The 11,515-nt window shown below is 38.2% G+C and overlaps 2 protein-coding genes and 1 non-coding gene across 3 annotated transcripts; 2 read left to right on the top strand and 1 right to left on the bottom strand.

The window, feature by feature from the left end:
* Positions 1–444: 444 nt before the first annotated feature.
* Positions 445–8,741, top strand: Spt6 (transcription elongation factor Spt6). The gene is made up of 17 exons (XM_081992935.1): positions 445–603; positions 774–855; positions 1,692–1,885; positions 1,947–2,054; positions 2,224–2,506; positions 2,568–2,854; positions 3,277–4,600; positions 4,652–4,844; positions 5,044–5,412; positions 5,464–5,677; positions 5,729–6,158; positions 6,397–6,793; positions 6,891–7,247; positions 7,303–7,634; positions 7,719–7,932; positions 8,292–8,348; positions 8,454–8,741. Exons 1-17 carry the CDS (start codon positions 562–564, stop codon positions 8,704–8,706), a joined length of 5,136 nt encoding a protein of 1,711 aa, XP_081849061.1. The 5' UTR covers positions 445–561; the 3' UTR covers positions 8,707–8,741.
* Positions 8,742–8,917: 176 nt separating this feature from the next.
* Positions 8,918–9,024, bottom strand: LOC145740533 (U6 spliceosomal RNA). Its single transcript, XR_014181470.1, has one exon. It is a non-coding gene; the product is annotated as a U6 spliceosomal RNA (small nuclear RNA).
* Positions 9,025–9,839: 815 nt separating this feature from the next.
* LOC145736550 (cytochrome c-2) lies at positions 9,840–11,474 on the top strand. The gene is made up of 3 exons (XM_081991275.1): positions 9,840–10,000; positions 10,757–10,956; positions 11,019–11,474. The coding sequence occupies exons 2-3, from the start codon at positions 10,776–10,778 to the stop codon at positions 11,162–11,164; spliced, it is 327 nt and encodes a 108-aa protein (XP_081847401.1). The 5' UTR covers positions 9,840–10,000; positions 10,757–10,775; the 3' UTR covers positions 11,165–11,474.
* Positions 11,475–11,515: the final 41 nt, after the last annotated feature.

Here is an 11,515-nt window from a genome sequence, read left to right as displayed (position 1 = left end):
TTTAATAGGAAAGTAGGTAGATTAAGAGAGATGAAAATAGATAGATAAGATTTTTTCTCTAATGAAAATGTTTTATAAGAAAATATTAATTTTCAATCTTTGCTTTATTTTATTAGAATTAAAGAATTGAAAAAACATGTATAAAATAAGTAAATCCTAGTAAACGGCGTCTAACTTTAGATTGAGAGATTGTCCATTTAAATTTCGTTAATTGTGTATTTTCTATTTATTTTGTAAAACAACACGTTTTGAGTATTAAAACTTTTCAATTTTCATTGCGTTAAATGTTAAATTAAAAACAGAACTTTTTTGAGTTTATTTCTTTTTTAGGTTAGGTTAATTCTTCCTTACCGTAACACTGAACGGATGAGATTCATATACTCTGTTGACACTACTGACGTTTACTGACTGATAACGGCTTGTTGTCTGTCATGTGTCGTTTGTTTGATGTCAAACTTCCAATCGATCCATTGATCATTTCATGGTGTTTTGGTCTTCAGAGTGCTGGAGAAAGTGTAAATTTGTAATTGAAAAACCTAAATTGTATTAAAAACAGGCATAATGGCCGATTTTATCGAATCTGAAGCAGAAGTGAGTAGCGAGGTAAGCACGGCTCTAAAATGGGTACTTGGTATATTCTAGGAGCCCTCGAGGGAGCCCTCTTTTTAACACTATTCTATAGGGTGCATAGTCCAGCCAAATCTGTTTCAAGTTAATTTTTATGTATCCTGATTTGGGTTGTGTTGCTAACAGTGACTGTTTTGTTGTTTAAGGGAGAGGAACTAGAACCTCACGAGAAGAAAAGACTGAAGAGAGTCAAAGCAATGGATGATAGTTCCGAAGAGGAAGAAGATGGTAAGCCCTATTAAAGTCACTTTAAACTCCTTCAATTTTAGTGTAAATTAAAGGACTTGGTTTTGTATTAAATCAATGACTCTTCTATAAAATATAACAAAACATAAAATAAGTATATTACTATTTCTTGAGTGTTTGGTTGTATTCTTTATGTGGTAAAAACATAGTAGTATTCAGCTTTTTTAAGAACCAAAAGGTATTTTATAGTTAAGAAACCCAGAAAGTTATCTGTATCTACCTGTTCTATAATTGTAACTGTACTATTAATGCATATTATTTTATATTGTTTCCTGAGTGCCAACCAAATTCAAATTTATACATTTTGAGTTATCCAGTCAAATTGTACCTATTTTTCATGCTCTTGTTAATTTAGCAAGCAGATATCTTGTACAAGCAACCAAACAGAGAGTGATCAAAAATAGATCCAGTCCATATGTTTGTTTTAGTTTTCATTCTTCAAACTGGCTTTTCTAAGAAGGAATACCTATTTCAAGTTCAAAAAGGACAAGAAAACAGTAATTTATACATTCTGTAGTTAAAGTAACAGGCTCTTTTGATTCAAGGTTTACATGTTCCCTCTACCTGTTTGTTACTAAGCCCTCATAAAACAGAAGTAATAAACTCTAGGTAAAAGGTACAATCTATTAGAGTTAGAATTTTACCTTTCTGAAATGAGGTCACCTTTTTACATCTATGTTTCTTGCATATCAAACATATGAAATGAACAATTTTAGCAAAATAATCAGTCAGTCATTAAAACCAAAAGAGGGATTATTATATAGGAATGAAAATTTTGCAAAAGGGTTGAATTAAAACAATGTTTTTTAATTTTTTAGATGAGGATAGACTTAGAGAGGAATTGAAAGACTTAATCGATGACAATCCAATTGAGGAGAGTGATGGTGAAGACTCAGACGCGTCCGGCGGTCAAAAAAGAAAAAAGTCTGATGACGAAGATCTGGATGACCGACTTGAAGATGAAGATTATGATTTGCTGGAAGAAAATTTGGGAGTTAAAATTGAAAGAAGGGTTTGTGGTCCATTCCTATTTAATTAGTATCACAATACAAAAATCATATGATTTATAACAGACCTTCAAACGTTTGAGAAGGATTCAAGATGAAGAAAGCGAAGGAGAAGATGAGAAGGACGCTGAACAGGAGCGAGAGCAAATTGCCAACGATCTTTTTTCGGATGATGTAAGTTTAGCTTAGAGTTTATAGTGTTGATTTAATTTAGTATTTTTTCACCCTGCATACTTGTGTATCAGGAGAGAGACACAGAAGGTCTCAAGGTAACTGCACTAATATTAAGTTTTGGGTAGTGTGTACTGGTGGTTTATGGTTTTGTTTGCGTGTATGTGGGCAGGATGACGAAAGACGTTCAGAGCGCAGTCATCGTCCGGCAACCGAACCGGAGCACTTTGGCGAGGAAGAAGATGAAGGAGAGTACTCGGACGCCGATGATTTTATTGTGGACGACGATGGCAAACCAATAGCCAGAAAGAAAAAGAAGCCCATTTTTTCGGATGCCGCTTTACAAGAAGCTCAGGAAACGTTCGGTGTTGACTTTGATTATGACGAGTTTTCCAAGTACGACGACGATTATGACGATGATGAGGAAGAAGACGAGGAAGATGAATACGAAGAAGGTACGTCACTAAAACACGTTGTGTATAACTGAATATTAGGTTTCTTTTTGGAAAATTTCAGATGAGGAAGGAGAACGCAAACGCAGACAAAAGAAAGCGGCGAAAAAACGTCCAACCAAAAAATCCATTTTTGAAATCTATGAACCATCTGAGTTGAAAAGGGGCTTTTTCACTGATTTAGATAATGAAATTCGTAGCACGGATATTCCAGAAAGAATGCAATTGCGTGACGTACCACTCACGGCCGTTCCAGATGATTCGACAGAACTGGACGATGAAGCTGAATGGATTTACAAACAAGCGTTTTGCAAGAACACCATCTCTAATATGGATGCCAATCTGACCCAGGTGAGTACCATACAGTATTTTTACAAAATTAATCTTATGCAAACTTATTTTAAAAATGTTGGCCTCAGAAGTGATCTTGCTTGATAGAACGGTCAGATTATAACAATTTACCTGCTTTACAGTATTTTTTCAGTAATTCTCAGCTATCTGGTAGTTTGTGATTGGTAAAAAAAAACAGCTTTCAGCTTGCTGCTTTTTAGTGACCAATTATAAACTATATGAACAGTGTTGTGATTTACGCAAATACTGCACATGTGGACTTACTATTATGGTTTATATTATAGCAATAGCAGTCCATATCAATTAGATTGATAGATCTCTCTTTTGAATAAATATTTAAAATGTATTGGCTGACTTTTTGCGGAAAATGATAACTGGTCACACTATATGTGTTTTTTTATTTAGTTTGTTTTCCTATACAGGAAGCGAGGGAAAAACTACGAAAAGGTCCCCAAACTGTTGGAAAAATCAGAAAAGCACTGGATTTCATGCGTAACCAGCAACTAGAGGTCCCATTTATTGCGTTCTACCGAAAAGAGTACGTACAACCCGAGTTAAACATCAACGACTTGTGGAGAGTGTATAAATTTGATGCGAAATGGTGTCAACTAAAAACACGCAAAGAAAACTTACTCAATTTATTTGAAAAGATGCGGTCTTATCAGATGGATCTGGTGATGAAAGACCCGGACGCTCCCTTACCAGATACAATGCGAATTATCAAAGACGCGGACATAGAGAATTTGAGACGCGTCCAAACTGCCGAAGAACTTAACGACGTGCACAATCATTTTGTGTTGTACTACGCGCAGGATCTACCCGCCATGCACGCCGCCTGGCGTTTTAAGGAGAAGGAACGAAAAAAATATGAAAAGCGGCAGGCGCGATTAAAAGCTCTGTCCAAGGATGATGACGGCGACGATGTTCCTGAAGAGATTCCTGATGATGACGGAGATGACGAACCCGAACCAGAAACTATTAAGTATGCAAATCGGTCTGGGTCTTACTCATTATGTATGCGTGCCGGAATTTATTTGTTAGCCAAAAGATTCGGATTGAGTCCAGAACATTTTGCTGAAAATCTGCGTGATAACTACCAAAGACATGACGTTGACCAAGAGTTGATTGAGCCTGCTGAACTGGCTAAAGAGTACGTGTCACCTAAATTCCAAACTGTTGAAGAGGTTCTGCAGGCTGCTAAATACATGGTGGCACTGCAAATTGCTCGGGAACCTTTGGTGAGAAAATGCGTCCGCGAAGTATTCTACGAGAGAGCGAAAATCAGTATAACCCCGACGAAGAAAGGGCAAAAAGTAATCGACGAGGCTCACAACTGTTACGCATTAAAATATGTGAAGAACAAACCGGTGCGCGACCTTACTGCCGATCAGTTCCTGAAACTTACTATGGCTGAAGAGGAGCAACTGATCACAATCAAATTCAGCGACAATATCGACGGTCACACGTCCAGTTCGTACATCGATGAAGTGAAACAGCTTTACATTAAAGATGAATTCAGTAAAAACGTGCAGGAATGGAACAAACTGAGATCGGAATGTGTGGAACGCGCTCTTACACGTTGCGTCATCCCCGATTTACAGTCCGAACTCAAACTGGCACTACTTACTGAAGCTAAAGAGTTTGTGTTGAAGGCCTGTTGCCGGAAATTGTACAACTGGATCAAGATCGCGCCTTTTCAGGCTGAGTTTCCTGATGAGGATGAAGACGATTGGGATACCAGTAAAGGTACCTTCTAGTAAACAAATTTGTTCTAGATATTAGTGTATTTTGTTGTAGGAATTCGTGTTATGGGTCTTGCCTACGTGCCAGATTACTCACAGTCGGCCTTTACATGCATTGCGACTCCGGACGGCGATATAACTGACTATTTGAGATTGCCGCACGTGCTTAAAAGGAAAAACAGCTGGAGAATGGATGAGAAACTGATGAAAGAGGCCGACCTGACCGCTTTGAAGAACTTCATTTTTACGTAAGTTTTTGTTTTGGAGTGCCACTTTTAATAGTTATTTAAGATATCAAAGATGAAAAGAAAAAGGTTTGGTCTGCCGTCAAACTTTGATTCTTTAATAAAATTCTCCAACATACATAAAATAAAAAATTAAAACTCGCTGCCGTTTGATTTGGAATGGAGATTATTTGATTTGGTTTCATATTAATCTTTCATATAGGAAAAAACCTCACGTGATAGCGATCGGCGGTGAATCCCGCGAAGCAATGATGATCGCAGACGATCTTAGGGCCATCGTCAAAGAACTGTCAGAATCAGACCAATTCCCCGTCATCAAAGTGGAAATCATCGACAACGAACTGGCTAAAGTCTACGCTAATTCGAACAAAGGCGTGGCCGACTTCCGGGATTACCCGGAACTGCTCCGACAAGCCATTTCATTGGCCAGAAAAATGCAGGACCCACTAATCGAGTACTCGCAATTGTGCAATGGCGACGAGGAGATTCTAAGCTTGAGATTCCATCCGTTACAAGAACAGATTGGTAAAGAGGAGTTATTGGAGGCGTTGTGTTTGGAATTTGTCAATCGGTAAGGGGTGTTTAGTTTGTTCAAAGCTAAATTTAATGGGATTGTGGACAGAACCAACGAAGTGGGAGTGGACATCAATTTGGCTGTCCAGCAAGCTCACAAAAGCCACTTGGTGCAATTTATCTGCGGATTAGGCCCCAGGAAGGGACAGGCTTTGCTGCGTGTGTTGAAGCAGACCAATCAACGTCTGGAAAATCGAACACAATTGGTCACCTCGTGTCACATGGGACCTAAAGTGTTCATTAACTGTTCCGGTTTCATTAAGGTAACTTTTGAGCAACCTGCATGAAACGTCACACTAAGGAGTTATATTTAGATCGACACTAACAGTTTGGGTGACAGTACGGAAGCTTACGTAGAAATTCTGGACGGTTCTCGAGTACATCCGGAAACCTACGAATGGGCTCGAAAAATGGCGGTGGACGCTCTGGAATACGACGACGATGAAGGTGCCAATCCGGCGGGGGCTTTGGAGGAAATCCTGGAAACTCCAGAACGTTTGAAGGACCTGGATTTGGATGCTTTTGCCGAAGAATTGGAGAGGCAAGGATTCGGCAACAAAAGCATCACCCTGTACGATATTAGGGCCGAACTAAATTGTCGCTACAAGGACTTGAGGACACCGTTCAGATCGGCCAATCCCGAAGAATTGTTCGACATGTTGACCAAAGAGTCTCCGGAAACGTTTTATATTGGAAAAATGGTTCAAGCTAGTGTGGTTGGGATTGCTAGGCGAAAACCTCAAGGTATGTTGAATTGTGTTTGTTATGCACACATGGAAAATTTTTATTTATGATCAGATGTTACTTTTGACAATTACTAGTTACTACACAAACTTTGGACACAAGACTTTTTACCATTTTTTGTTATAGAAGAAATGTTCTCAAATTTTTGCATGTACTAGCTCTCCTTACAGTTTATGACACCAATTCAGAACCACACTGTGTCTGTTTCATTGTTAATTGAACCATCAACTTTCACTAGGTGAACAACTCGATTCCGCAAATCCTGTTCGTAACGACGAAACGGGACTGTGGCAGTGTCCGTTCTGTTTGAAAAATGACTTTCCCGAATTGTCCGACGTGTGGAACCACTTTGATGCGGGTTCCTGTCCCGGTCAAGCAACCGGTGTCAAACTGCGACTGGACAACGGAATTTCCGGCTATATCTACATTAAAAATTTGAGCGACAAGCCGGTCTCTAATCCGGAAGAACGAGTCGGTGTAGGCCAACTCATTCACTGTCGTATCATCAAAATTGACGTGGAACGGTTCTCGGTGGATTGTACTTCAAAGTCCAGTGATCTGCTTGACAAAAATCACGAGTGGAGGCCGCCTAAAGATCCGTACTACGATCAGGAGCAAGAAGATAAAGATAATCGGTGAGTCCAGAACTGTTAACTAAATGTCGCCTAAATCTTAGTTAGAATGTAGGCTGTAACAGTTTGAAATATAAGTTAAAACAATATATTTGATTAGAACTGAAGCCGAAAAGAAGAAAGACAAACAGAAACAAACGTACATCAAACGGGTAATAGTGCATCCGGCTTTCCACAATATCAGTTACGCCGAAGCGGAAAAATGTATGGTCAACATGGACCAAGGTGAGGTCATTGTGAGACCTTCCAGTAAAGGCGTGGATCACTTAACTATAACCTGGAAAGTGTCGGATAACATTTACCAGCACATTGATGTCAAAGAGCAGGGAAAAACGAATGCTTTTTCGTTGGGTAAATCCTTGTGGATTGGAAACGAGGAGTTCGAGGACCTTGACGAAATTATCGCTCGACACGTCAATCCCATGGCCTCTTACGCTCGCGATTTGTTAACTTTCCGGTTAGTTGATTGAAGTTTCCAAAACCAGTGTGTAACAACATTGATTTGTTTGCAGATATTATAAGGACACGGGTGGCGGACTGAAAGACAAAGCGGAGGAATATATTAAAGAAGAAAAGAAGAAAAATGCGTCAAAAATTCACTACATCATCAGCGCGGCGAAGAATTTTCCTGGCAAATTTTTGCTCTCTTACTTGCCGCGGGCTAGAGTGAAGCATGAATATGTTACGGTAACTCCTGAAGGGTTCCGATTTAGGCAGCAAATGTTCGATTCGGTCACCTCTTTATTTAAATGGTTCAAAGAACATTTTAGGGATCCAATTCCGGGCGGTACCCCGAGCACACCGAGAATCGGCGGCAGTGCCACTAGTCGGACACCTTATCAAGGTAGGGTTGATGAGCTGGAATAATAACGCCATGACCCACATTCCAAACATATAAACCTTCAAATTAAATGTTTGTTTTATTTAGGAACAGCAACGACGCCGTTCCTCAATAATCCGGATGCCATCCAACGAGTGGCACAGAGTTTACCAACTCATATGGTGCAAAGTCTATCGGCGGTGGCCAATCAGACGCCACACTATCCCCACACGCCAGGTGGCGCTACGGCTAATAACTATTTTACTACGCCTTACACGCCTAGTGGACAGACTCCGTTTATGACGCCGTATCAGACGCCCAGGTATGTTTATCTAATATGTTTAATTGCCTGTCATAACTCCGGTAATTGGTTTGCTCACGTGAATGCCATTAATAATTGCAGTAATTTAAAGACTTTAATATTTTTATTTTTCATACTAATTGATAAAATATTGATTTAAAAGTGTTATAATATTATAATAACACTGTTACCAAATATGTTATATTGTAAAATTCGAGTTAGACTGAAAGAGGAACCATTCATTGCAATGACCACAATAGTTTTGTGGGTTGGTCGTTTTTGGTTTTGCTAATGTTGTTTTTATAGTAATACTTCTAGCTATATCTTCTGACTTCCAAAATGTGTAAATTGCAATAATTCAGAGTATTGTATTTTTACAGGTATGGCCAACTGACTCCTGGTAGCCAAACTTCTGGACACAGTATACAGGCGTCAAGGTATCTATCCATATTTTTACATTAATACACATACCAAGAAGCTAAATTTTTCAATATATATATTTTTTGGGATACTTTGGTTCTAGTAGATTTTGTTTCTTCCAGACATGTTGGACCACCGGGCGGTTATAGGGCGAGCGGCTACGGCGGTCACGTGGATCAGGATTGGCAAAAGGCTGCCGAAGCGTGGGCGTCACGGGGACAACGCACCCCGCGCATGCTCGGTAGTGACTTGGAGAGGACGAAAATGAAAAACGCCACTAAAAGCCCTTCATTGAGATCGACACCGAAAACTAACTTTTCTCCGCATAGTATGTCTTTGGGGGATGCCACCCCACTATATGATGAAAATATATAGTTTGTTTTGTTTCAATAAAAATATTTTACACAAGATTGTTTAACGAGTTTAATTTTTGTGAAATAAGTATATTGTTAGTTTATTGAGTTTTTCTTGTCAGTCAGTCAGGGTGGCAAAATACATTCTGCCACGCCATTTTGAAATTCGTAATATCCATTGATGATAACATACAAAAAAATAATTTTCACATTTTTCAGAAAATAAATTTTAAAAAAATGTGGAACGCTTCACGATTTTGCGTGTCATCCTTGCGCAGGGGCCATGCTAATCTTCTCTGTATCGTTCCAATTTTAGTATATGTACCGCCGAAGCGAGTACGAAAGCCCTTTCTTAAAACCCTTATATGAACATAAAATACGTCGTCTAACAACGGCATGATATTAAGATGTTCTCTAGATTGTGGCGCCATCTTCTAGCAAAAATCGTATACTATAAACCAAGCGGCATTCAAGCCGTAAATTTCTGTAAAGTGTAAACTTTAAACCGTCGACTGACAGCTGCGACGATGTCGGCTTTTTGACAAAATCTCGTATCTTCTGTCTGAGAAATATAACAAGGGTTGTATTTCCTAAAATATAAGTATTTAGTAGACTGTTTTGTAATTCTAGAAAAATTATTTTAGATAATAAAAATTTGACTGATACAGGTAAATTGATCCAGTTTAACCAACCGATAACAAATATAGAACAGAAAGGCATTGTTTTTGTTTAATAAAGGTTTTTAGAATGGCTTTGTTTGCAAAAGCAGTGTGGGTTTTATTTTGAATCTGTAACAGAGAACATGAATAATTAGTAATATCATTGTCTGTAATATACAATTATTGTAATTAATACTCTATGTTAATACGAAATATGCGTAAAATATGATTTATAATAAACGTCATAATTAAGAAAACGAAACTGCTTTAGACTTTTAATACGTATTTAAAAAAATATCAGTATTATCAGTACATTTATTACAATTACATAAATTAATATAAATGTATGTGGTATAAACCAGTATTAACTGCAATCTACAATAAGTTATTAATTGGCAACGTCGCACTGATTCATGCATCTTTTCAACTGAATAGATCACGTGCGTTTTAACCGTTCATATTCGTGTTCTTTTTCTTTTGATGAGATTAGACAAAGTAAACCAGATACTCCTCTGTCCGGGATGAGATTTTGCAAATTTGCCAGGCAAAATACGAATCGATTTTTCAAATTTCTAATCTAATTTCTCAGTTTGTTGGAGCTCGACTTCCAGTGAGGGTCAGCCGATTAGCCCAATTTTTAATTCTGTGATATAACAGGTAAGTCTTACTTTTCTTGTTCTAGGTTAGTTGTGCACTTGAAGGGCTTTTTTCTGTAGTAGTGGTGTTTACACTTAATAACATGCTCATTTTTTGCCCTGATAGAACTTCCCACCTATATTATGTAACAACATGAAATAACATGGTACTCTGGTCAACTATAGTGAACTACAGTCAGAGTATACACGTTGACGGTTTTTATAATGTTATTTTTAAATCAGCACTTGGTTAGTTTAAACTTAAACCCTTGGTTTTTTATCAATCAAGGGGAAATTCCATAATTTCCTTGGTGGGTTCCATTCCTACCTAATACAAGGATAAAGATACCTAACCACACTTTGGTACTCATGTAATGCTCCCTGTGCCTGTACTGCCTGACTCATCAAGGGTTTCAATGAATCTATCCGTCTTTGTCTTACTGCCTAACAATCCTGATAGATGAGGGTGACGTAGATCGGATTTGACCTCTATTCTATAATCTTTACTACTAAGAAACGTCACGTTTACGAATTATCACGCGAATGACGTCATTTGTATCACCTTTTTAACTTTTTAAGGTTAGTTTAGTTTGGGCCTCACCACAGGAATTTAACCAGTTGTATTAATATACAACATTTGTATGACCATTGCCAAATTGCACAATATTCAAAGTCCAAATAACATTAAATTTATTGTTATTAGTTACCTAACCCTGCACTTTGCCTCCAACTATTTTGATCTGATAACTTATTTAAACTGTAATCCATCTATTTGTAGTTAACTCCAAACCATAGCCATGGGAGTGCCAGCAGGAAACGCAGAAAACGGCAAAAAACTTTTCGTCCAGAGGTGCGCCCAATGTCACACTGTCGAGGCTGGAGGCAAACACAAAACCGGCCCCAATCTGAATGGAATCATTGGTAGGAAAACAGGTCAGGCAGCTGGATTCACCTACACGGACGCCAACAAAGCTAAAGGTACTACATTTAACCCTGCAGTATGTTAATTTTAGTTTTTTCTAACTATTCATTCACTATAGGCATCACCTGGAACAAAGACACTTTGTTTGAATACTTGGAAAATCCCAAAAAATACATCCCTGGAACCAAAATGGTGTTCGCTGGCCTGAAAAAACCCAACGAGCGGGCCGATCTTATCGCCTACTTGGAACAAGCCACCAAGTAAATTGGTTTCAGAAAACTAAATCAATATTCTTCGCAGAAGAAAATAAGAGTTTCCTCTCGCATGACAGCAACATCTCAGTTCAAGTAGTATTTCAATGTACAAACAAGTGACAGTTTGATCCTATGGTGTCAACGTGCATTGTATGTACAAACACAAAAAAATAGCCAATTTGTAACTTTAGGTATTTAAACTAAAGGCCACCACTAAATTATTTCTTTAATTTTAAGTAAATAAAGTAAAGAATCCTGTACAATTTTCCTGTATTGTTCTGTTTAGGTTTAACCTGCGATTAAACCTGTTATTTATTGTGTTTCTTAAGTTTTACTCTCACAACTGTAATTGGCCTAGCAA

Source organism: Ips typographus, linkage group LG1 (assembly GCF_016097725.1).
Source record: "Ips typographus isolate SLU linkage group LG1, UJ_Ityp_2.0, whole genome shotgun sequence".
Lineage (NCBI taxonomy): Eukaryota > Metazoa > Arthropoda > Insecta > Coleoptera > Curculionidae > Ips > Ips typographus.
Note: the sequence above shows the minus strand (reverse complement) of the source record. Positions and strands in the feature narration are given on the sequence as shown.

What these genes read in the sequence shown, in the direction of transcription:
- Spt6 (XM_081992935.1), top strand. Translation starts at nt 562, where the DNA reads ATGGCCGATTTTATCGAATCTGAAGCAGAAGTGAGTAGCGAG. An exon ending in AAGCAGAAGTGAGTAGCGAG is followed by an intron (nt 604 to 773) that starts GTAAGCACGGCT and finishes TTGTTGTTTAAG; the next exon opens with GGAGAGGAACTAGAACCTCA. An exon ending in TTCCGAAGAGGAAGAAGATG is followed by an intron (nt 856 to 1,691) that starts GTAAGCCCTATT and finishes TTAATTTTTTAG; the next exon opens with ATGAGGATAGACTTAGAGAG.
- LOC145736550 (XM_081991275.1), top strand. Translation starts at nt 10,776, where the DNA reads ATGGGAGTGCCAGCAGGAAACGCAGAAAACGGCAAAAAACTTTTCGTC. An exon ending in GGACGCCAACAAAGCTAAAG is followed by an intron (nt 10,957 to 11,018) that starts GTACTACATTTA and finishes CATTCACTATAG; the next exon opens with GCATCACCTGGAACAAAGAC.